The following is a 26,447-nucleotide window of genomic DNA, read 5'->3' as shown; positions in this document are numbered from 1 at the left end:
CAAGTGCTGGGCCAGGTTTGGTCTGTGAATTGTAGCTTGCCCACCCTGCTACATCATCTTCTCTGAATGAGGTGGGAGCAGGACCTAAACATCCACCAACTCCCTCCAGTACTTACATTTCAGTGGTACTGTATTAGATGCTCTGCCCGTGACAGAGGAAGGCACCATTTGCCGTAAGATGCTTCCAGGGCCACCTGCCTATACCCACCCACCCTTTACTCAATTGTGCATCTGGGCCATTAGAATGGACAAAGTCCCATTAGAGGAGCATTAAGTTTCATGACCGCCAATAACAGGAAACATTACGAACATTTTTAAAAAGGGAAACCTGGGCAGACCTCGGCTCAACGTGAAATGGTTAATATATTAAATAGCTGGACCCAGGAATGGCACTTCCACGGACTATGTTGACCGGACCGGGAGTTGGAACCATGGGCAGAAAGCCAAAGTCAACATCGCAGCCAGGCAAACACTGCCTGCCGTGCTGCACGGGGGACCCTCGAGCACCATCCGTTTGTAAGTGGCGGGAGACCCTCAGCCCGGAAGCACAGACGCAACTGCCCTTTCAGGTAGAGAATTTCTGTTCTTCCAATTGCTTACGAAGACAGTGGGTATTTAAAAAAAATTAAGCATGATTTCTACGGCATGAAGAAGCTACTAGTTTGTTTTCATTTCCTGTGTATTTAGAGCGTATCCAAGATAGTGGTGCTTTTTTACATGGAAATATCTAAATGGAAGATGTTTTAAAATCCAAAGCCTATTAACTGATTTAAAAATTTAAAAATGGGCTTGAATATGTTAAGAGCTTTAGTTAGGGAACCTGGAATGATCGTATTGCCATTATTTACAATAATTTTCTTTCTACTCAAATCAACAGAATTTATAACTGTTTAATTCCCCTCTACCAATTCCCTTTCCATACTTGCCAACAACACAGGTGGCCAAAGAACAATAAGCACAATTATTGGTCTCGAGGTGCCAATTTGCACCTTGTGCCAAGCCCCTGGGCACAAAATGTACCGAAAACCCGTGTTCTTGTCATTGTGGTCGATTCCCAATCCAGACATTTAAAGGAAAATCCATGTCCCCTTAAATTAAGGTTCATGTTAAATACATCTATGAACAGTGGAGTCATGCCTGTGTTCCTTTCTCTTTTAGGATGATTTCATTCAGGCAAGCGGCTTATTTCATCTGCTTGTTTGCTACAGCTTCCGGTGGTGAGTGGATTATCTGTAAAACATAAAGTTAAGGGCGTGTGAAACAGTAGTTCAGAAAACCGTAGCACCCCCGCAGAAAACTCTTGCACACGGAGCTTTGGGGAAGGGGTCCAGTCCCTAACAAATCAGGACATACTTTTTAATGCTCACCTTTGCCCTAGACTCCCCCAGGGGGAGGCGTCCAGGAGTGAGAATGTCTCTGGGTATGTGTCAGCAGAAACTCCTGTTTGGAAAGGACTCTTGACAAAGCAGAACTTAAAACAAACAATCAACCCTCTATCAACACTTAAAAAAAATCAACTCTATATTCGAGAGTGCTAGCCATTTCAAAGTGTGTGGGTTCAACCTGAGTAGGTACACGGTACATATTTAGACTCTTAGCCAACCGGGGAACCATTTCGAAATTGCAAGCACCTGGCTTAGATGTACTCTAATAAACCATCCATGTGAGTAGTCCTGGTTTCAACACCAGCGATTTTGAGCTTATTTCTCTCTCTCGCCATTCTGGTACATTTTCAGAGAATTGGGATGATTCTGGACACTGTTTTGCCTCGATCATGGTAGCATAGCATTCTGTGTGCACTGCCATTAGGGGCGGACGTGAAGTTTTTGTTGACTTAGGATGACCACACCACAGTGGTGCTTACTTACCTCCCAGCTGCACGGCTAAGAGGAACAGCTGCTGGGTAAAGGTTACGTTTATAAAGAGATAAAATTCCTTCAGAAAGAAGCTCTTATTTTCTAAACCACAACGCCTCTCCATCTGTCCCCTCACCCTGCATTGCTCCTCCGAGCCATAATCGTCACCCCAGACGAATCCAGCGGATGTTGAGGATTAGAAGCCAGAGATGCTGTGGACCACGGCCATTTCGATTTTATCTTTTTGGCAAAACAATTGTTTATGTATGTAAAATCATGCCAGGAAAGTCAGAGGAGCAAGTTAAGCAGAAAAATGGGAAACTACCTATTGTCTATAGTCCCATAATCCAGCGACGGCCATTTTTAAAAGCCTTTTGTTTAATCGTTCAGATATTTTTCTATACACGACAACTTGCGGATTTAACAAAGATGTTATTAATTATAGATACTTTTTATCACTTATGTTTCCTATTTACAGCTATCTTTTCAACTGAATAAATACATGCCATATTATTTGGAACTTCGTATTCTCCCCTGTCCACAGTATTTTTGTATGCAGTTTTTCACACACATGATCAATTATTTCAGCAAAATAAATTTTGAATTAAATTTATGTGGGTACCTTGGAAGGGTTTATAATACACTGATAAAATTGTCTTCCAGAAAGGTTGCTCCTCAATTGACCTTTTCCGCCAGCAAGGGAGAGGGATGATTTTTCCCACTTGGGGACTTGAGCAGCCGTCAGCGGTTTGTGTCCTGACAGGGCTCCCCCTTTCTGGAAGCTGCTCCTGATTTACTTCCAGGAACGGCTGCCTCTGAGCAGTTTGGGTGTCTGTGGCTATGGCTGCGACCCAGGCAGGCCTGAGCCAGCGAGGGCACACAGCTCAGGGACAAGACTGTTGCATACACTTCTAGAAACAAGACACTGACACATGTTTTTTCAAACTGAACTTGACCTGTGGGAGTACACAGAGGTCCGGGCTTCTGGCACCAATGTTGGCACCACGAGGAGCATAGGCAACCCCGGATCGGAGCAAACGTGCGGGGACAGAGCGTGTCTGGATGAGGTCAGCTGAGTGCCACAGTGGGCACTGCCTGAAGCCAGACCCCGCATGGGCTCTTTTGCGTCTGAGCCAACACATTTCATGTGGACGCAGGTTGCTTTGAACTGTGTTCTTCTTATCCTTTGCAGCCAAAATCAGTACCTCAACAGAGGTGACTTAGATAATTCAAATTTTTTTCTACTCTGGTGAGTACAATGGCATCTAGTAGTTGTTTTTTTTTTTTTCAATTTATTTATTCCCAGAGAGGGAAAAGAGGGAGAAAGAGAGAGAAACATCAATGTGTGGTTGCTGGGGGCCATGGCCTGCAACCCAGGCATGTGCCCTGACTGGGAATCGAACCTGCGACACTTTGGTTCACAGCCCACGCTCAATCCATTGAGCTACGCCAGCCAGGCATCTAGTTGTTTTAACTGATCTATACTTATGATCGTTACAATTTTTCATATGCTTCCAAATTATTTGTTTTTCTTTTGAAGATTACCTGTTCATATCTTTCACCTAATGTTTAAAAATTAGAGATTTTTCATCTACTTATTGATTATGTAAATTTTTTGAACAAGACCAAATAACCTTTCCAAAGCTTGTACACACAGGGCTTAGTGTGATATAACATTTTATGTGATGAGATAACTTGTGGAATAATGTTCTACACACACTCTAAAATACAATACAAACAAGCCTCTCATCATCATATAGTCATTATCACCACCACCATCATCACCATCATCACCATCATCATCATCAGTCTCAATGTAAAAGGATAAACAAGAACACTTACTAGAACTTTCTTTCGGGTCCTCTTCAAAGTTAGTGTATTTCTAGTTGACCCCTTTCACAGACTGAGTCACCTGGCAGTTGACAAAGGCTTGGGTGCAGAATGGGGGCTCCCAGGCTAGCACCAGTCATTGTTTGTACCCGTTTTTGTGCATTGGGGTGGGGAAGATGGCGGCTTAATAATGATGAGTTGTCTAAAACACCAGTTGTCTAAAAAAACAGGCCGCTCAGCCGCTTGGCGGCCAGTGCTCTCACTCAGGGTTTTGTGCCCACGTGAACTCTAGTCCTGTGCACTTGGCCACTTGCATTCCCAGCAGCTCCCGCCTCAAGAGATCTCTCCTCTTTCTAAACATAAACCTTCCCCAAGGTAAGTCATCTGAGCCACACCTCTGAGAGGAAGAGAAGCCACTTCGCTGGGTTCAGTTGTCATAACAAAGCTCAGGGCCAGATCCCCAGAGGGGCTGGATAGAGCAGACAAAATTTTAAACTTTGGTGTTTAACAAAGTATACATGTCTAAGCTGCCCATTCCCTGAAAGGCAATTCAAAAATAGATGCGGTTAGAATGGGTGACTGCGGCCCTAAACAATGGATGAGGTGGTCGTGGGAATGTCCTGTGGTCAACGGGCAGTTGGCCAACTAAGGGAGATGTTCTACCTGATTTGGAAAAGCCTACTAAGCAGACTTTGCAGGGGGTCTTTCAAGGTAGCCCTTCAATTCACCTGTTCAAGGTATCACTTGCATATATGAGAGAGTAAAATCCTAAAGGTAACAATACTCTCCATCTGTGGGATGCAGGGTCATTTAGAACTGGGGACAATTCCAAACAGCAAACAGCTTGAAATGTATTTTCAACTTGGCATATGCATGCATTTGCTTAAACTAACTAAAAAATGAGCTGATAGAGACTGAGAAAATACTGCCTGCCCTGCACTCATTCTTAAAGTAATAAGTACCCAGTAACTGTTCATTTGCTTGAATTACACTGAGATGAGGAACATTTAATGCTGGACAATAAAAGGGAGCAAGTTTGAAAGGCAGAAGAGCTGCGTTCATGTCCCAAGGCATTTGTTAGCCCTGCGGAGCTCAGATAAATCTGTCCTGCCTTGAAACTCAGTCAGCTACCTGCTTTCTTAAAAAAAAAAAAAAAAAAGTCAGCCGCCCATGATAGAGCCTGTCTCTAGCTTCCCTTACAGAGCGATCGTGAGAATCTAGGGAGGATGTTTGTTATGCAACTGTTTTTGGAAAAGAGACCATACATCATTATTTTTAAGGCATGATACTTTCATAGCGCATTAGGCAACGGGGAGAAGCCAAGCTAGGCTTTAGTTTTCTCGAGGACAATTTATGTGCAAATTATTGTTATGATTTAATAAAAATCACCCAAGTGTTTTTATACAGAAGTACCCATAGAAAGATTTTAACATCCCGCATTGTCCAAAGATGTTATGCCCTGCCTCTGTAATTAAAGTCAGGTAGCACAGATCTTTAGGTATTCCGTCGAGGGAGTAGGAAGGATCAGAACACAAATACATTTTGATGAATACTGTGTGTATGCATTCCAAATTAATGTTGTTTTCCCCCCACAATGATCACACCCCAGGGTGCGTCACTCAGCTCCATAAGGACGTCTTCTTCAGAGGCGGCGATGTCAGCGCCGTGTACAGCCCCAGCGCCGAGCACTGCCGGGCGGTGTGCACGTTTCACCCGAGGTGCTTGCTCTTCAGCTTTCTTCCGGAAAGTTCGACCAGTGACACAGACAAAAGGTAAAGAGTGACATTTTGTTACTGGGGAAGCCCATCGTTTTTCAAAATGGAATCAGTTGCGTACAAAATTATTTAGCATATCACAGGGTTATGTTTCTCAAGTGGGGTTCAAGGAGTCACCTAGAGTGGTTCTCATGTAAACACTGTCTTAGGCTGAAGCCCAGACCTACCGAACCAAAGTCTCCTGGACCTAGAAATCTGCATTTTAAATAATTGTTGCATTCACTTAAAGTAGCAGATGCTAGTCATTTTCTATCAAAGGCTTACAAGGAAGATGCCTGTGGATCACTGGGTTAGAGACTGATTCAAGACAGGATTTAACAAGGGGTGAATCTTTCACCTGCACAAGGACTTGTGATCACATGTGTGAATAGCACTATCCTAAGAAAATGGACAAGGGAGCAAGCATTTTGTTGCAAATATAATTGAGTAGGATCCAGAGCTGGTGACCTTCGGAGAGGGCAGGTCTGAATGGTGTGTGCAGTGAACAGTTTGACCACCTACGGTGTGTGCGGGTGGGGATGAACATATATTATTAACTGGTAATTTGGAAACGTAAAAGCACTGGAAAAGTAGTTCATAATTAGAAGTCTTGTTACTTCATGAAGTTACCTAAATTCAGCCATAGTTTCATTATAATTTTCTTTAATTTTGATCAGTATCCATAATGAATGTTTCTTCATTATTCCCATTCCCACATTTATCATTCTTTTTTTTAAATCTTCCCTGTATTTGAATTTAAAAACTAGGGATTAGACAACCATCCCTTGATGCTACATGCTAAACTTGTACAGAAAACCCAGACTGTGTATGACAGGTGTTAACATTTTAAGTAAGAAATTAAGTCAGGTTCTAGAACCCTTCTGAATAATGAAATCACCATCAAAATTGACATTAAAGACAAAAAAAGTGTGGACAGAAGAGGTAATAAGCGAGATGAACACAGTTCCATCTCTCATGACTGATTTAATTTCTTTTTTTTAAATAGTAAGGAAAGGTATCTTTTTAAAGATTTTATTTATTTATCTTTTAGAGAGGGAAGGGAGGGAGAAAGAAAAAGAGAGAGAGAAACATCAATGTGCGGTTGCTGGGGGCCATGGCCTGCAACCCAGGCATGTGCCCTGACTGGGAATCAAACTCGCGATGCCTTGGTTAGCAGCCTGAGCTCAGTCCACTGAGCTACGCCAGCCAGCGCTGATTTAATTTTTTATGTAAATAAAAGTATGTACAGAAATAATCACCAAGTAGAAACATAATTCTCCCCAAATTTGGGGACACAGGAAAAATCATGAACTCTTTAACATGATTGACTTTCTGTGCTTAAAATCGTGAATGTGTAGGAAAAATATACTGATGTTAGGTACTACAAAGACTGTTAGATATTATGCAATTGCCTTTAGGAATGTTCTTTCCAGCAAGTGCCAGGGAAGCTATCCTATTTTCCTTACTTCCAGTTAAATTTATGAATGTCTAAAAATGCTAGACATCTCCTCGACATGTGTTTATTATTCTATTTCCTAAGTGAAGCTACTTTTAAAAACAGGTTTGGTTGCTTCTTGAAAGACAGTGTTACAGGAACCCTGCCAAGGATGTCACGGACAGGTGCAATTTCTGGATCCTCCTTAAAGCAATGCGGTCATCGAATAAGTGGTAAGGTGTGGGTTTCTCAGCTCAGTTTGAATGAATGATGAGTCGACCTTAGAACGGCTTCTGCTCAAACTCTGTATTTCCATGGGTGTTTGGCAGGGAGCCCTCTGAGGCATGACAGAGAGAGGGACAGTACTTCGGACATATCCTCTGGTCTTGTCAACACATGCTTCGTGAGCCCCTATTATTTATTTATGAGGTTCGCGCTATGGTGTAGGAGGTGAGAAATAGAACAGACATCCACACAGTGGCCTTCCCTGGATCCCAGATAAGAATATTAAACAGAACAGAGAGGTACTCTCTCCCCATTTCACCCTGTGGTTTCTGCTGGCTCTCAACCAGGGGTGACTTTGTCCTTTCTCCAGGGGGCCTTTAACACTCTTTGGGGGTGTTGTCCAGGGTTACAGCTTGGTGACTCAGTAAATCATTTTTTTAATACTTTACGTATTTTCTGTCATCCCCACCATTAAATCTAGTTTTATGACTTCTTCAACTATATTAGGAGTAGAAAATTACATCTAATAGACTATGGTTTATACTCCTGCTTTCCCTAACTGGGAGTCTCATGAACAAATCTGAATCTTTAATTTAAAAAAGAGCCTGATTCATCAATTTGGTTCATTGTCTGTAAAAAGAATGATCTATCCTTTTTTGTATGAGATACATTTGAATTGGAAGGGGGGAAGTGGAATTTAAGAAAACTTTAAAGCAAGGATGGAAATGGTTTCAGCGTGCGTGCACAAGAACTCTGTGCATATTGTGACAGTGATGTCACACCCAGGTGTCAATGACAGGGCCTGCAGGTGCAGTTCGCGATCAGACAGGAGCAGCTGAAAACGGGGAGATAAGCCAAGAAGTGAGGCGCTCCTTCACTCATGCAAGAGGTTGAAGGCTGTCAGTTTAGTTACTGGGGCAAACCCCCAGCACATGGCGTCAGGGCCCGTGTGTGTCTTCCACCGCTCACTGCTCATTTCGCCATAAAGTGTTACCCACGTTGCTACACACACCTTGCGGTTTTAGAAGCCAAGTAACCCGTTTGCCATGCCAGGACTCCAAAACATCGCCGTGTGTTGGTTTCAAGCAGACTTTGCTCACTGGACGATGTAATAAAAAATTCTAAATCCCCTAACTAGTAGAGCAGTGGCCTAAATAGGGCGTCACCTTTCGAAACTACACTGCCCAAACTGACCACCAGTTTCTAGAAGGCAAGCTGAATGAGCTCTATGCGTTTTGTGTGTACAGCTTGCCACAAAGACACTTATGAAGGAATTGACATGAGAGGAGACAATTTTAATGCATCCAAGGTGGAAAGTGTTGAAGAATGCCAAAGAAGGTGCACCAACAGCATTCACTGCAACTTCTTCACCTACGCCACCCAAGCATTTGCCAATGCAGAGCACCGGTGGGTAAAATTCCTCGTGTTTGTTCTTTACCGTAGTGGTTTCATGATTTAACTGCATTCTTCTAAATCTTTTTTTTTATTTTCCAACTGAAAACTAAACAGGGCTTTTAGACCTACACACTCTCCCCATTTATTTAATTTCAGTGTTATTTTCCCTTGAGAGAGTGCTTTCCATTTGGTTCCCAGACTGCTGTGCTTTGTGGAATGAGGCTTCAGTAGAATAAAGTCCTATAGAATGAGGTCTCCCACCCCATTCTCACCTTTCGTCTTCCTCTGCAGAGGATGAAGACGTCTATTTCATTAGACACGCAAACCCCTAGTCCACCCATTATCAAAGTCATTGTGCAGGTTGCTTTGTTTATTTTCCACAGCCCATGAAATGGACGGCTGCGTGCACTTTGCATTTTAGGAAGCAAAGTAACCCCCTTTCTTCACCTTCAGGAACAGGTGCCTGTTAAAGCACAGTGCAACAGGAACACCGACCAGTATAAAGGCGCTGAAAAACGTGGTGTCTGGATTCTCCCTGAAGCCCTGTGCACTCTCAGAAATTGGTAATGCCATGGCTACCGTTTGATTACATAACTGTAGTGGGTGGAGTAAGAGCTCCCCAAATGTGTTCACATTCTATTCTCTGCAACCCGTGATTATGTCCCCTGACGTGGCAAAAAAGGGCTTTGCAGATGTGATTAAGTTAAGAACTTTGACGTTGGGCATTAGTCTGGATTATGTGTACGGGCCCAGTAAGTGACAAGGGTCCTTAAAAGAGAAAGAGGGAGGCAGAGGGCTCAGTCAGAGAGACACTGGAAGCTGCGGCACCACTGGCTGGGACATGGAGGAGGGTCCACGAGCCAAGGAAGGCAGGTGGCCTCTAGAAGGAAAAGGCAAGGAAGGGGGTCCTCCTCTGGAGCTTCCCAAAGGAACGAAGCCCTGACAACGTCCTGACGTTAGCTCAGTAAGGCGTCTCATCTCCAGAACCTGTGAGAGGATAGACTTGTACTGTTCCAAACCACTGAGCTGATGGTCGTTTGTTACTGCAGCACCGGGGAGCTAGTGCAGTGGTACGTAGAGAAAACTACAGGGTCATTTCTTGGTGATGTCCATTATCTAGTCAAATGGCTCCAGCATAATGAATCAATGAAACTCTGTCATTTCAGACATAGACATAAGTTCAGTGGAATCATCCAGAAAATTGCCATAACACTCTATTTAGCATATCAGGGTGTTACTCGTAAATTGCTCTTGCAACCAGGTCGCTGATAGCCAAGTCCACCAGGCATCGAGTGCCAGCCCTGCACCAAGCCCCGCAGCGGGTGCTGAGTAAGGGCCCCTCCATGGAACACTGGGAAGCGAGTAACGATGCCTCGCTTTTCTTGTTTCTTCTCGGCCGCAGCACACCCCCTCCCTGATGTGTACCAGATGGAGTGGTCCAAATGGTACCGATTACTTCATTTTTAATATTCATATCTTTTTTCCGTTTCAAGTGGGAGTGTTTTAATATAGTATACATTTTTCATAGTTTCTAGAATTTGTCATATAATTTACATAACATGAATTAACCCTTTTAAAATATACAATTCATTGCTTTTCGGCCTTTTGGCTGAGATCAAGTGTACTATCTGTTCTTATCAGTTTAAGAGATACAATTCAGTGGTTTTCAGCATATTCAGAAAATTTCTCGAGGGTGACCGCCATGCAGTTCCAGAACGTTCTCCTCATCCCAGAGGAAGCCCTGTGTCCAACAGCAGTCACTCTCCATGCAGAGCGTGACTGGACAGTTGCACCCAGTTCTGTGATCCGCATTTTGCATGCAGCACTTTGAAGGAACGTAACCAGGATCGTAAGATATCTAGACGTAAAGGAAAATAAAAAATGGTTAAATGAGGAAGCTAAAGATATTTAACCAGAACAAGAGTCAGGATGACGGTCTTAGTTTTTTGTTTGTTGAAGACCTGCCATCGGGAGAGAGATCAGAAGAATCTGAGTGGTTCCGTAAGGCATATCTAAGCAAAGACTGCTGTGAAAAAAACATGGCGAATCTCTAACACCAAGGGCAGTCCAGAAGACACGGGCCTCGTCATCAGGCAGTGAGCTCCTTATCAGTGTGAACCTCTAAGCAAGACTTGAACAACTTGTCAGGGGCGTCCTTGAGAGGATACTGTTAAGAGATTGACATAGATGACACGTAATATGTTTTTATTGAAAAAAGAAAGATTTAAATAGTTGAGCTCTAATTTCCCAGCCTGCAACTAAGCAGATATTATTTTATGGTGGGGGACTCTCTCCTAATCTAACTATGGTCATTTAAGTTCTTTTTGTCTTTCCCATAATTGTGATCATTATTAAGCTTCCATAATTTTATTTTTTTAAGATTTTATTTATTTATTTTATTTTTTCTTTTAAATATATTTTATTGATTATGCAATTACAGTTGTCCCATTTCCCGCCCCCCTGTATTCCCCTCTGCCCTGCACCGCCCCTCCTACCAGCATCCTCCCACCTTAGTTCACGTCCATGGGTCGCACATATAAGTTCTTTGGCTTCGCCATTTCCTACATTATTCTTAACCTCCCCCTGCCTATTTTGTACCTACCATTTATGCTTCTTACTCCCTGTACCTTTTCTCCCTTTCTCCCCCTCCCCTGCTGATAACCCTCCATCTGATCTCCATCTCTGTGATTCTGTTCCTGTTCTAGCTGTTTGCTCAGTTTTTTGTTTTTTAGGTTTGGTTATTGACAGTTGTGAGTTTATTGTCATTTTACTGTTCATAGTTTTTACCTTCTTTTTCTTAGACAAGTCCCTTTTAAATTTCATATAATAAGGGCTTGGTGATCAGGAACTCCTTTAATTTGACCTTATCTGGAAAGCACTTTATCTGCCCTTCCATTCTAAATGATAGCTTGGCTGGATAGAGTAATCTTGGATGTAGGTCCTTGCCTTTCATGATTGTATACTTCTTCCCAGCCCCTTCTTGCCTGTAAGGTCTCTTTTGAGAAATCAGCTGATAGGCTCATGGGCACTCCTTTGTCAGTAACTGTCTCCTTTTCTCTTGCTGCTTCTAGGATTCTCTCCTTATCTTTAATCTTGGGTAATGTAATGATGATATCCTTGGTGCATTCCTCCTTGGGTCCAACTTCTTTGGGATTCTCTGAACTTCCTGGACTTCCTGGAAGTCCATTTCCTTTGTCAGATTAGGGAAGTTCTCCTTCATTGTTTTTTCAAATAAGTTTTCAATTTCTCGTTCTCCCTCTTCTCCTTCTGGCACCCCTATGATTCAGATGTTGGAACATTTAAAGTTGTCCCTGAGGTTTCTAAGCCTCTCCTCATTTTTCTGAATTCTTTTTTCTTCATTCTGTTCTGGTTGAATGTTTCTTTCTTCCTTCTGCTCCAAACTGTTGATTTGAGTATCAGTTTCCTTCCGGTCACTGTTGGTTCCCTGTACATTTTTCTTTATTTCACTTTTCATAGACTTCACTCTTTCCTCTATTTTGCGGCCATACTCAACCAGTTCTGTGAGCATCCTGATCACCAGTGTTTTGAATTGTGCATCTGATAGGTTGGCTATCTCTGCATCACTCAGTTGTAATTTTTCTGGAGTTTTTATCTGTTTTTTCATTTGGGCTATTTTTTTTTTGTCTCAGTGCACCTGTTACATAGTAAGGGGTGGAGCCTTGGGTATTCACCAGGGCAGGCAACTCACATCATGGCATTGAGGCACTATATGTGGGGGATGAATCCGAGAGGGAACAATGCCACTTGCCCAGCTCTCCACTGGCTTTCAGTTACTTCCTTGCTACCCACAAACAAATTGGGCCCTCTTGGTGCTGATTCCCTGGTGGGTGGGTTTGTGTATATTCCAGGACCCTGTAGGTCACTCCAACAAACTCTCCTGTGAGACAGGTAGTTCTTCCTGCCACCTCAACCCCCACAGGTGTTTTCAGTCAGAGGTTTTCGAGGCTTTACCTCCCTGCCCTGGAACCTGAGGTTGCTAGGTCTGTCTCGTACCCTGTCCCCCCCCCCAAGTTTATCTAAAACACAAGCAAATGTGGGACTGCCTGGTCCTCCAGAGGCCACCTTGATGTGAGTCCTCTCTGCCTGGCTGCCCGTCTCCGCCCCTCCTACTGATCTGTATGAATGTTTCTTCTTTAACTCCTTGGCTGTCTGACTTCCATACAGTTTGATTTTCTGGCAGTTCCAGTTGTTTTCTGTTTTTAAATTTGTTGTTGTCCTTCTTTCGGCTGTGTGAGGAGGCACAGTATATCTACCTATGCCTCCATCTTGTCCAGAAGTCCAAGCGTCTATAATTTTAATGGAACTTATGTGTTATTAAATTGAGTAAACTGAGTGCAATAATATGTACACAAAAAATGTAAGTAAAATAAGACTAAATAAGAATAATGAAAGTAGACTTCAGTTTCTTCTGTTCTAACTTCAACGGGCACATGGCATTTTTGTTAGCTACCTAATATTTTTCTTAATATCTTTTTATTAAAATCTTTTTTCATAATATTCAGGAGAATAGAACACAAAACTTCATGTTCCTAAGGCTGGAAATTCAGGGTCAAGGTAATATATAGAAAATATAAATCCATGCTGAGCAACCTAAGTGTTTTGTACTGGTTAGGATGGAGCTAGGAGCAGAGGATGAGCTTTTTCACTCCTCTGGCCTAGCAATCTGTCTTTCATGAGAGTTCACACATTTTCCCTTCTTCCAAATGGCAAACAAGGTTGGGGGAATGTTGACGTCTTTTCACTGAGGATGTTTAGTGCTATGAAGAGTCATCCTTTCCGTAGTTACGATGACACAGGACATGCACATTTAGCAATGTGTCATTCACCGAGCAACACCTTCCCTCTGTGAGTTCACAGGTTGCCACATGAACATGTTCCAACACCTCGCGTTTTTGGACAAGGATGTGGCCCGAGTGATCGCCCCGGATGCCCTTGTGTGTCGAACCATTTGCACGTACCACCCCAACTGCCTCTTCTTTACGTTCCATACAGACGCCTCGCCCACAGAATCACAAAGGTGAGTCAGAACACGAAGCAGCATTTGCTGCTGTCCTGGCATCGCTTTAACTTTACAGTTTAGGGTTTGGTTTTTTTTTTACAGCTTTGTTCATTTCTCTCTAAATGCTTGATACCCACCATTTAAGTAGGGACCAGACTTTTCTGCCAGGTGCAGATTACTTAAGAGATTAGCAGATTTCTCTTCCTGTCTTCTTGTACTTAAACACACCATTGAGGCAAGGAAATGACAGCCATGGAGAAAGAAGGATTAGATCCCTTTCTTACTGACCTTAACATTTTGTGTCAGCTTGAAGTCAAAATCACCTGTCAGCAGCATACCATTTAAACTCATTCGTGCGAAATCCTCTGTTTCAGAAACCAGAGCCCTGTTTATTCTGATTAAGGTTCTGGTTTGACCTGCTCACCCTCAGATAACCCACCCTTTACACACACACACACACACACACACACACACACACCATGGAGCTAAGAGAAGATTATCTTGTTACACAACATTGTCAGCAGCATAAACCCCAGAATTTGTTCCTTTCTCTTTCTCTTTTTTCCCAACCAGAGGGTGGAACCTTACCGTTCTCCTGTTTTATGTTATCTGCACCTATCAGTTTTCTTCAGAGGTAGATGTGGCTTGATTGACACTTAATTGCTGTGATTTATTAGAATCCTGCAGTCCGAATTGCTTTGAAGAGAATTTCTCAGAAGAATAAAATTTGCAGAGGTATTCTCTTTTTTTTTTGACTTGAAGTGCTTTTTATTTGCCTTTAATGCTGTTTCCTTTCTTTTGCTTTTTTTTAAAAAATAGAAATGTTTGTTTACTTAAGACTTCCAAAAGCGGAACCCCAGGCGCCCCCACGCCTCAGGAAAACGCTGTGTCTGGATATAGCCTCCTAACCTGCAAAAGAACTTTGCCTGGTAATGTGACTCAACCATGATACATAAAATGTGACTGATTTTATGCTCTTCTAACAAGTCATGGTGATGAAACAATCCTCAATGTACCAGAGACTTGTGTGAATGTGGCTTCTTGCTGTTTTCATTTTACATCTTCCTGTGTTTCTAATTGCCACAGAGCCCTGCCATTCAAGAGTGTACGCAGGAGTTGATTTTGGGGGGGAAGAACTGAGCGTGACCTTTGTTAAAGGAGCGAGTGATTGCCAAGAGACCTGCACAGAGACGGTCCGCTGTCAGTTTTTCACATACTCTCTACGCCCAGAAGACTGTCGGGGAGACACGTTAGTGAGAATTTATCTTTCTTTTTTTGTTTAAGATTTTATTTATTTATTTTTAGAGAGGGAAGGGAGGGAGAAAGAGAGAGAGAGAGAGAAACATCAATGTTTGGTTGCTGGGGGTCATGGCCTGCAACCCAAGTATGTGCCCTGACTGGGAATCGAACCTGCGACACTTTGGTTCACAGCCCATGCTCAATCCACTGAGCTATGCCAGCCCGGGAGAATTTATCTTTCAGAAACAGTCGGCAGACAGTTTCATGAAACCTGCCCATCTGTGAAGGTTGCATCTTTGTCCCGATCATTTCTCGCAGGTGCAAGTGCTCCTTACGGTTCTCTGAGGATGGTTCCCCAACCCGGATTACATACGGGACACAAGGAAGGTCCGGCTATTCTTTGAGACTGTGTAGAAGTGGAGATGACACGGGTGAGTCAACCTCGCCTTTTCAAAGAACCATATAAGGACGCCTGCGCTGTTTTCTTAGCGCACGTTGTCTTCTGTGAAGGAATTGTGGGTCTCGCCTTTCTTGGCTGCTTTCCCTCTAATCCAGCCACTACCTTCAACACTCTCCTTTCAGGCTGCACCACAAAAACAGCCATGCGCATCGTCGGAGGAACCAACTCTTCCTGGGGAGAGTGGCCCTGGCAGGTCAGCCTGCAAGTGAAACTGAAAACCCAGAAGCACGTGTGTGGAGGCTCCATCATTGGGGACCGGTGGGTCCTCACTGCCGCCCATTGCTTCAACGGGTAAGTTTTGGCTGCGTTGTATCCAGCGTCCTTTCTTGCTTTTCATTTTGAAGAACCTGCACTGAGTTCTCAATCATCTTGTCATTTTCTCAATGGAAGTTTATTCTCATTGAATACAAAGCATTTTAAAGCAGAGATGGTATTCCAATGCCGCCAGTGGGACCCACCGGACCAGCGTGGGGTGTGTTTGCAAAAGTGTGCTTCTTTACAGAGTAACTACGAAATGTCCCAACTGCTTCTTCAAAGCCTGCGTTTTCAGGCCCATGGATTCACACGTTACTGAGTAACATTACTAGTAAATAAGAAAGCAAAAATTCAATAGTTTATTACTCTATCTGTTTCAGGTAACATGATCTAACATAATATTTCTCCTCTATCAGGCACATAGTGGGCACAACAGGATTTTCGAGTTGCAAAAGCTCAGATTTGGTGGGTAGGACAAGGCTGGAGTCGCAGCTCTGAGTCGCAGCTCCGCCTCATGTCAGAGCCATGGCTGACCTGGTGCAATTTGCAACTCTCTCTCGCTTGTATTTTCTGTCTGTAAAATATGAATGACAGCAGTGTCTAATTCCTAAGATTACTGGAGGATGAAGTGACACACTTAAACCGCTCAGCACTATTCCTGGGACATAAAGTGACTCAGAAAATATAAGATGTGATTAAATACATGTACAGATGGAAAAAGCATATGAATGAGCAAAAGAGACAATCACAGCAAAATAAAAGACACTTGATCTCTTTCAAGAAATATTTTTGTTTCCGTGGAATGCCCCCTTTCCCTGTCTAAAAGGTGCTGGGAACAGCGCACAGGGTGCTGCTGCTGAGGGCCAAGCCGAACAGGGCAGGCCTCCAGCCCAGCTGCCCACAGCAGCACGAGTCTCCGGGTTCGCTCTGTGCCCATGACCTTGCTGAGGGGGAGGCTGCTGGCCTGGAAGGAAGATCCTGTGACTGGAAATAGTTGTTTCCCTTTTCCCCAAATAAGTCCCAATTCGGGATTGAGAATTTTCCCCCTTTCCCCCCAGCTTTATTGAGATATGGTTGACATATAACGTTGTATAAATGTAAGGTGTACAGCATAGGGATGTGATATACGTATGTGTTGTAGAAAGATGACCATGGGGAGGTTAGTTAATACATCCATCATCTCACATAGCTACAATGTTTCATGTGTATGGTGAGAACTTTCGAGATTTACTCTCTTAGCGACTTTCAAGTACACAACACAGTATCATTCACCAGTACAGTAGAACCGCCACCCGGCACCTCGCCTCCCCAGAATGCATTCATCCTGTAGCTGAAAGTTTGTAACCTTTGACCTACTCCACCCCCACCTTTCCCCTGAGCCAGCCACGGACCTGCCCTCTGTTTCTCTGAGTTCAGGGTTTTTGAGATTCCACAGGTGAGGTCACACAGTATTTTTTCTCTGTCTGATTATTCCACTCAGGGTGATGCCCTCAAGTGTCACTCTTGTTGTTGCAGATGGCAGGATTTCCATTCTTTTTGTGGCTATATAATATTTCACGGTACATGCCACATTTTCTACAGCCACTCAGCTAGTGATGGGCTCCTAGGTTTTTTCCACGTCTTGGCTATTGTAAATAATGCTGCAGTGATTGTGGGGTGTGGTTATCTCTTCGAGATGGTGATCCTGCTTCCTTCGGATGTGTGCCTGGAAGAGGAATTGCTGGGTCACCTGGCTTTATTTTGAACTTTCTGAGGAACCTCCATACTGTTTGGCATGGTGGCTATACCTATTTACACTAAGAAATTTTAGTCCCGAAGTCTCAGCGTTGTGTTTGTAAGAGCTGGAGTTTCGTGCCTGTCTCGCCCCACTCACTTGATCATAAGCATTTTCCATATCTTTACCCAGGACTGCTTTCAAGAACAACTTCAGGGTTACTTTGGATCTTATCATGTTTAGAGAGTTCATTTAAATGTTCACACTTCCCAAAACATAGATAGACTTTGAATGGCACTCAAGCCCCTCCCCCTGCCCTGCCCTGTCGGAGGGGGCCTGTGTGAAGTCAGTCTGACTTCCCGAATCTGCTGAATTTCACGAGCAGTCGCTTTCAGGATCGGTGAGCTGAGAATGACTTTCCCGGGACACACTGCTAGAATCCCTCCCGACCAGTTTCCCCCAGAGTGGGACAGCGACATTTTTATATTTTTACTCACAACAAATGTGAAATCATCCCATCCATGTGTATTTCCGAAGCTATTAACTAAATCTTCAGAGATCCAAGACGGCTGTTGTGGGTGATGACAAATTCCCAGGAGGAGAGCTTAGGCCAGTAGAACCGTGTCGTGTACAGCATTCTCTTCCCAAGGCTGTGTGTGTGTGTGTGTGTGTGTGTGTGTGTGTGTGTGTGTGTGTGTGTATGTGTTTGTTTGTCATTGTGGATGATGGTGAAGCAGAAGGACAAAGGACCGGCCTTTCTGGTTTCCAGCAGATGTTTCTTTTTCTTTCCCAGGCTCTCCTATTTGGATCCGTGGCGCATTTATGGTGGCCTCTTAAACTTGTCAGCGATCACAAAAGAAACACCTTTCTCCCAGGTCAAAGAGATTATTATTCACGAAAATTATAGTATCGCAGAAAACACGCATGACATTGCCTTAATAAAGCTCGAGGCTCCTTTGAATTTTACTGGTATGTTGCATGCTGAAGGAGAAACTGTGCAGCCGGAGCTCTGGTTTAGGTGTCCACATCCACTTGAAGGAGAGGGCGGAATCAGCAGAGAACGTCTTTATTTTCTGGTGGGTGGAGTTGGGGGAAAGGTGAGGATGGCCAGGGAAGGTAAGACTTCGGACTGGACATAAAAACCTCCTCTAGCAGGGGCAAGGAATGTCCATTAGTTCTTTCAGGCAGGAATACAACCGCCTGTCCACTACTGAACTGATGGACACAGAAGTGTCCTCGGCATCCGGGAAGCATGGCTTCCTTCGGCACGTGGAGCGGAACTACCTGTGCTTTGGGCTTGGGCATCTCGAGGCCGGAGGAGGGCGAGCAGGACCAGATACTAACTTCCAGGTGTAGTGTGGGCGGAGGAGAGACTGATGCTGGGGGAGGCGCTGGGGACACAGGCACGTGGCGGCCGGAGGTGCTGCCTTCCAGGTACAAGCCCTGCAGCTCCTAGATGCCCACTGCATCCACTAGCGGTTCAGTGACCTTGGGCAGGCTGCTTTTATTTCTTAGCGCCGCAAATTTCCTCATCAGTAAAGTGGGCACGATAGTGACCCCATTGGGTTGTCAAAATAGCTAAGTCAGTTAGTAAGTTAGAGCACTTAAAAAGGCGCCTGAAACAGCGCTAGAGACTCGATTGCCATTAAAAGTATCATACGCAGTTTGAGACAGAACTCCTAAATGCTTCTGATGATAAATTTGGCTTCTGAGGTTTTTAATTCAGTCCAAAAAATTTAACACCGAAAATGTCATGTGGAAATGGCTCTGAGGGGAGACATTTTCTTGAATTTCTGACCTTAGGAATGGAGCAGGAGGCCAAAGCATCATCCTTGGTGCGACTCAGTAATAGCAGCAGTCGAGGGAATATGGGAGAAGAAAGTGTGTGTGTTACATACACATCAGTATCTAAAGCTCTCGCCAAACTCTGATTTCAAAATCACCTTTCAGAATTCCAGAAGCCGATATGCCTCCCCTCCAGAGACGACGCAAACGTAATGGACTCTAACTGCTGGATCACCGGCTGGGGCTTCACCAGGGAGAGAGGTACCGCGGGCTGGGTGGCGCCGTTGTTCCCAAAGCAGGTCTCAGGGGCTGGCGCGTGCGGCCTGGACCCATTCAGCTGGCGCTTTGTTGAACGTCATCCAAACTGGCGATCTTTCCAATCTATTGATTCTCAAAGACTTGCTCAGTGACCCTTGAGAAAGTATTTCTCTGGGTCTGGAAGGATAAATAAGGTAAACTGTTGAGCATCTTACCCTGTATAAAAGCCCATTTGTTTGACTTCCCATGAAGAGTTGGTCCCACGGAGGGCTGACAAAGCCCACTCCAGCCCGCCCTGTTCTTAGTGTCAGTGGTGTTCCCACGCCCCGAGGGCACAGCCTCCCCTGGCTGTGAGTGACCAGGGGTACCGGCGGGTGTCTATAGAGATGGTGGGCACTGTCTCTGAGTGGTGGCGTCTATTCATTTATTTTCCAGTGCATCTCTCCTGCAGTCTGATAAAGCCTGCAAACGACTTCTTGAATGATGTTTTTAAATGCTTAAATAAAAATACAGGGTTACAAAAGCAACCAATGAAATTATAAGACAGTTATCAAAAAAACACCTTTAAGAAGTTATGATGTCGTAAAGCATGTGCTTCTTTATTAATATATTAAATAGCACGTTGTTCTAGTAACTACCGTGGCTTTGAAATTGTGATGAGCACAAACGATCATTTTGGTTATCTTCCATGACTGTGACGTGATCGGAACATACCTGTGACTTACACTGATGGGAGAGGCACAGATATGGCTGGTACTCCCGAGACTGTAGCCCGTATTCATAGGTGAAGGGAGTGTTAGACTTCAGTGGGAGGCTGGTGAAAATAAGGATATATTTTTTTCCTACCCAGGTTTATAGACAATGTGAATTCTGTCTATGGATCCTAAGTTAAGAACCCCTACTTATGGGTACTTGGGGCATTTCAACTGCTCTTGAAACTTTCGGGAAACCAATCATTTTTCCTTTCCAAAAATTATGTTCCTGATAGATACAATAGCATACAGTATTTGCATCATTTTCTACAAAAAGATATCACTTGCCAATCTTTATCATTCTTTCATTCTGATTCAGTCCTTTATTCAACTCATTCACATTTTTCCAATACTTTTTAACTAACAGAGACAGGAAGATTTAAACGTAACCTTAACTGGTTCCTGGTAGAATTTATTTGTAAATAAACTGTTCTTCAGGTTCACTTGCATTTACTTGAAGAACGAGATACTCTTCTATTGCCAGAGATCTGGTTTATTTTTTCAAAAAACCAAATGTTTCAAAATCATCATTTTGGATATATGAAACAAAAGCTGTAAGGTAAAACCTTTCAGTCCTTTGGGTTGCTGCCAGTGAGAAGGGGTTTCTGAGGAGCTCCCACTGAGCTGAGAGAAGAGCGGAGACCCTGGGCGTAGAGTCTCTGGCGAGACTCGGGTTCCGAGGTCGTCCCGACCCAGCCTCCAAGGCCAGGGCAGAGCCCCCTGCTCCCCTAACTCTCCCTACGCACCATTGCTCCTCACATCCACGGGGCGGGGGGGCGCGGGGGCGCTTAAGGCAAAGTTCATCATTCTGATTTGCTTTAAGACTTCCGTCTCCTTTTCATACGGACTGTATTTCTTCCTTCCGAAGCCACATATTGGTTATTTCGCAGGTGAAATCCAAAGTATCCTACAAAAGGCAAAAATTCCTTTGGTGACAAACGAAGAATGCCAGAAAAGATACAGAGATTATGAAATAACCAAACGGATGATCTGTGCTGGCTATAAAGAAGGGGGGAAAGACGCTTGTAAGGTAATGCATTTGGTCCTGTAAAAAAAATGCAATAGTTTACGTGAGAAAAATTCATTTCAAAATGCATTTTCCGGTAGTATATTTCATTATCGTTGTTTTTAAAAGCTGAGCCAAACGATCTGATAATTTCATATGTAACCTCTAAAAGTTGAATGTATATAAAACAGATATACATATATAAAAACACGTCCCAATCTATGCAGGGACACGCTATATTTGTGGGAGGACAATTGTCCATGTAGCAATTGTACTAAAACGTAAGACTAGTAGACTTACTTGACAGTGAAGGGATGATGTCAAAACTTCTTTGGACCATACGTTATTGAATTAGATAATTCCCACCACACTGGACAGCTAATGAAGCCTGGGAGACACCTGCTGAGCTGCGAGAGGTTGCACGCGTGTGGTGTGTGTGGTGTGGCTACGGACTTTTCAAGCCATGTCGGTCATAACCTTCTATCACTTTATTCCTCTGCCCACTGTGACCCAGGGAGATTCAGGCGGCCCCTTAGTTTGTCAGCGCAACGAAATGTGGCGTCTGGTGGGCATCACCAGCTGGGGCGAAGGCTGTGCCCGCAAAGAACAACCCGGCGTCTACACCAAAGTTGCTGAGTACGTGGGCTGGATTTCCGAAAAGACGCAGAAAGGCGACGGACAGTCTTCGACGAAGTCGCCAGCGTGAGGGAGCTTCGTAGACGTGGGGCAGAGCCCGCAATTCAAATCCTAGCCCTTGGCGTACTTGCCTGCAGAAACACGGACAGCGACATTCGTCCTGTGTCCTTTTCGAGAACATAAAAAGGGACAATGCCTACAAAGTCGCTCAGGGTGGTGTCGCCCAGAGGCACACTCTGAGCCTGGGACAACAGTGCTAATAACGGGAGATGCTCTCTAAACATCTCGTTGCTTGTTGTGAAATAAAATTGCAAAAGAGTGGGATAAAGAGTGATTTTTTTTTCTGATTGTGAAACAGAGCTGAAGAAAAATGCCCCTAGATTCTAGCACAGTGTATGAGACCATTCTGATTTAACTGCTTTCTCTGGAACTCAGTGTATCCCAGAGATAATTTCTTCTCTGTGCTTCTCCCACACGGTCGTTAAGTCTACCACTGCCTGCCTCACTGGGGGTGAAGAGCCAGTAAGCTTGAGTCATTTGTTTGTTTGTTTGTTTTGTTGCCAAGTGGAGGAGAAGAAACCTGTGCAGCATTTACTTTCCTAAGGAAAGGCTTAAGTTCCCCAAACTTGTGAGAACAGTGGTGCTGCTTTTCTTTCTGACCTGCTACTTTGGAGGCCCCGCCCTGCCACAGGCTGCCTGGCGAGGGTGACCGAGCTGTGGGGCTGCGGCTGCCTGGAGGTAGCTCCTGCAATGGGCTCATTGCACAGCCTTCGTGCAGGGCGAGGAACCGGCTTTGCTGCGGGGTCAGTGGGGACTGGTGTGTGTAACAGTAACTCGAGAAGCACTATGAGGTATAAAGATTCGCACAGAGCTCAGTCTTGTAAGTTCATGGCAGTACCAGGTGGCCCTGGAATGAATGCCATCAGTCCTTACGTAACACAAACTCCAAGCCTGCCAGTGACAACCACCTCGGGACTAGGGAGCTGGGCTCGGCTCACTTGAGCAAACATAACATGTACACAGAAGTGGCCACTTACAGAATATTGTGTAAGCGAAGTAGAAAAACAGAAAAGTTTCTAAAAGAGATGTTTTTCTTCCATACTCAAAGACACTCTCAGTGGTAGGAAGGGCTACAAATGAGGGGATGGAAAAACCTCCCATGAGGTCTGGGGTCTTCATGAACGGTGCAACAAGAAACTGAAGAATTCAATTTTCTCCGGAAGTAATATCTCCAGATTTCGTCAACTCTGGCCAGATTCCATGAAAGGATTAAAAATAAACATAACTTCATCTTCTACGTTGCATGCAATAAAGATGTGGGTCTTTATTCTGTGCGGATGTTGTTTCGTGTTCAAACAGAAAAAAAAATGAAGTGTTTGCAATAAAACCCTTTCATCTGTGGGGTCGATAATTCTACAGGGTGTTTGCACAGGGCTCGCGGGACAACCGTTGGGCTTGTGTTGGTCAGGGCATGACCTGGTTTGGGGCAGCGCTGCCAGGAGAGTTTTGAAATGTGGACCTCCTCGGGGATGCATGACCGTGTCAAAGCTGCCGGTCAAGGCCAGTGGCACAGAACTGATCTTGTCATTGCTCAAATGTGTTCCTGCTCAAGGGTGAACGTGAAGAGACAGGAGCCCTTCACCCAGTAAGAGCCTTTCGGACTAAGAAGTGGGTAGGAGGCTAGGAAGGCGCGGGACTGGAATGACTCACTCCCACGAGCAAGAGGGATGAGAAGGCAGAGGCATCGGGCAGCACCAGCTGTTCTTGGTCTGTGGCCACAGCACGTAGGCCTGAGGGACAGACGTCACACCGTCACATCTGCTACGGCTTAGCCAAGGGCTCCCACCTCTGTCTCTCTGCTCCCTGGCAGCTGGGAAACCTCGAATTTGAATGTAAAACTTTTATTTTAATTACGGTTACCCGGCTCACCAAACCGTGAACAGCTCTCAAGAAGGCGTTCTTTCTGATTGCCCCTCAATGGGCACTGAGTCAAGGTCTACTGAACAAGAATGCCTTTGTTCTAAAGATGAGGCTGTGCAAGCATCCAAGAGATCAAAAGATCAGCTCAAGGTCAGAGGAAGTACAGAGCCCAGGACAAAGGTTGGCACTCTTATCCCGGCTGATGGCCCCTGTCACGTTGCCTCGTACTACGAGAAGAAGAGATGGCAGGGGCATTTCTAACCATCCTTTTCCTTATCATCTAAGGCAGCACTTGCTTCTCACCCAGAGACAGTTTTGCCTCTAGCCCCACCCAGGGGACATTTGGTGACGTCTAGAGCACTTTTGGTTGGCACTCCTGGGCGAGGGGGCACTACTAGCATCTGTGGAGTAAAGACCAGGTCTGTTGCTAAACATCTTCCAATGCACAGGTAGTGCCTCATAACAAAGCATCATTGGCCCAGATATTAGTAAATGTTATGGTTGATTGACTCGGGTCTAAGGTCAAGATTAAAACCTTATTATGAAAAAAAAAAACCTCTTATCATGGAGAGGGGATACTTGGGGGCCACCAAGAAAGGGTAGTGGGTCATGGGAGGCTGTGAGCTTTTTCAACGCACGTCTTGAGAGAGAGGAGCTCCAGGAACAGACTGGCCGTGCCGGGACAGAGGCGGGTCTCCAGCAGCAGGGGCCAGCGTGGTTCCCTGCCCCAGACACAGGGCCAGAGGCCACCAGTGACCCTGACTGCTGACTCGCCTTTGGGTCCCTGCAGACTTTGTTCTGGATTCTTCCCCAGATTGTGTGTAGTAATTCCCCATTTTCATTAGGCTTCAAGAGCATTTTATTTCACTAGGGGGTAGGGCAGGGGTGGGAAACCTTGACTTTTATTTCATTTCATTCTTTTTGGTTGTCATGTATTTTTTTCACATGTTTTATCATTGTTCAAGGACAGTTGTCTCCATTTCCCCCCGCCACTCCCCTCCCACCCCAGCCATCCCCACCTCCCAGCCTTGATCCCGCCCCCCTTTGGTTTTGTCCACGTGTCCTTCATACCTTTACCTTCAGATAAGAGTAATCAGCATCAGAATTCTCAACTGTAAAGGCATCAATTGAAAAAACATCTGTCAGTTTAAAAGGAAGATCTATTTAATCTCAAAGAATTTCTATGCAATTAAGACTCTTATTTCACCTTTATTTGAATAGAGAAAACTATTTTTGGAATCCTTTTATTATTTGAAAGGGTTTAGAGATTTAACTAACTTGCTAAGCCACATTGAGGAGAATATTATTTGGTTCCCCAGTGAAGTCTTTCTCTCAGGAGAGTCTTTCTATTTATCTCCCAGGGTTGGAGAGTTACCATTATAGTCTTTTTATTGGGCGTTTAAGGTAGGTATGGGGTTTCATGGATAAACAATACCAGGATATAAGGACCTTATATAATTTCACGTATCAGTTTTCCCTGAAAACCTATCTTGGCATAAATTTGCCAGTTCATGTTGAGCTTCGTAACTAGCAGAGCATCATAAATATGTGCTTTTTTGTGTGGATGGAATGTACTTAATTTTAAATGGGAAACTCAAGAAAGCAGCTAAGGATCCTTTATGCCCACATAGGCCATAAAGCCTTGGCAACAGATCACATAAAAATATCTGAATAACTCTCTTCCAGATAGAATGTCACAATATGTGACTCGGTATTTTCCATAGAGACCTCTTCGGAGCTCAAATTCCCCCGAACTTCCTGCCCTATGGAACAAAACGCGGGCTTCTCTCTTCTTCTCAGAGAGCCTCAGATGAGTTCATATGGGGCTCGGCTTCCAATTTACCTTTACCAACTGTTCTGTCCCCACCCCCTTCAGTGAAGTCTCTCCCCCAGCCCTCATATTGCCCTTCGGGTAAGAGTTTTGAAAGCAGTCCTAATCTGGGGTCATCTTTTTTTTATGTAGGCATTTGGCCACCAAAGCGTGGGGATTGCGTACCTTCAGAAGCCATTTAGATAATGGCATCATTACAATCGAGATAAAATGAAATTGTGTCTCTCTGTTCCCGAATACTGAAGTGCTCAAAGGACACTGGTGACATTTTCAGAAGATCGCACTCATATTAGGGTATCATTCGTGAACACAGTTCACTATGTCTCCTGGTGCCTGGAACTTCGGCGAGGTCTCCAACCCAACAAGGGCCGACTTCTCATTCTGTGAACCCCCTCATCTTTAGAATATCTTTTCAAACTCATGATTCCATTTATAAACACCTCAGAGCTTGTTTTGTTTTTCTGTAGGAAATTAGAGGCCTTCTCTGCACCATAAACATTTCTTTCTCTAAAATATATTTAAATCAAACATATTTACATTTTTTAAAAAAATTTATTTCTTTTAGGTGCCAGGGACCACATAGAAACCCTTAAGGCTAGTTCATGTCTAATGTTGTCAAAGGGGAAACCGAAGCCCAGACAGATAAAGCCACTTGGCCACGGACCCCCAGACTCACAGTGGTGGAGGGGCTGCTGCTCCCCGGCATGACCGGCCGACTAGCAAACAGATCCTGGCAACAGGGCACCCACATTGGCATGCGGTGGAGAGAGCTGTTAGCCCTTTTTCAAAGGCAACAGGGAGGCTCTTAACAGGAGTGGAATTAATAGATGAAAACCAGATAAGCGTTTCGCAAGCTTTCCTCTCCAGGACCTGCCACGTGTCCACCACTAGGAGGCGCCCTCCAGGACAAAGGGGATTGACCTGTTATTTTATTTTATTTTTTTGATGGCTTGTCCTGCAAGGCTAAGCCTGTCATTCCTGAGAGCTCCATTTGTGTTCCAGTGAACTGAGATCTAAAGAAGGCTATGAACGTCCCATATTTTGTGTTGCTGTTGTTGTTTTTTTTTATTTAATTT

At 44.3% G+C, this 26,447-nt stretch overlaps 1 protein-coding gene, 1 long non-coding RNA gene and 1 pseudogene across 2 annotated transcripts; 2 read left to right on the top strand and 1 right to left on the bottom strand.

Annotated features, from left to right (window-relative positions):
- Nucleotides 1-439: 439 nt before the first annotated feature.
- KLKB1 (kallikrein B1) lies at nucleotides 440-21,944 on the top strand. The gene is made up of 15 exons (XM_045821427.1): nucleotides 440-569; nucleotides 1,159-1,217; nucleotides 5,296-5,458; nucleotides 7,002-7,108; nucleotides 8,348-8,507; nucleotides 8,949-9,058; nucleotides 13,374-13,533; nucleotides 14,335-14,444; nucleotides 14,602-14,764; nucleotides 15,073-15,185; nucleotides 15,337-15,505; nucleotides 17,977-18,152; nucleotides 19,134-19,229; nucleotides 20,869-21,008; nucleotides 21,499-21,944. Exons 2-15 carry the CDS (start codon nucleotides 1,160-1,162, stop codon nucleotides 21,688-21,690), a joined length of 1,917 nt encoding a protein of 638 aa, XP_045677383.1. The 5' UTR covers nucleotides 440-569; nucleotide 1,159; the 3' UTR covers nucleotides 21,691-21,944.
- LOC123807819 lies at nucleotides 10,085-10,198 on the top strand (annotated as a pseudogene).
- Nucleotides 19,791-26,171, bottom strand: LOC123807512. Its single transcript, XR_006783660.1, has 3 exons — nucleotides 26,048-26,171; nucleotides 24,618-24,652; nucleotides 19,791-20,885 (listed from the first exon to the last, which is right to left on the bottom strand). It is a non-coding gene; the product is annotated as an uncharacterized LOC123807512 (long non-coding RNA).
- Nucleotides 26,172-26,447: the final 276 nt, after the last annotated feature.

This window comes from Phyllostomus hastatus, unplaced genomic scaffold (assembly GCF_019186645.2).
Source record: "Phyllostomus hastatus isolate PE091 unplaced genomic scaffold, TTU_PhHast_1.1 phas_scaffold_46, whole genome shotgun sequence".
NCBI lineage: Eukaryota > Metazoa > Chordata > Mammalia > Chiroptera > Phyllostomidae > Phyllostomus > Phyllostomus hastatus.
Note: the sequence above shows the minus strand (reverse complement) of the source record. Positions and strands in the feature narration are given on the sequence as shown.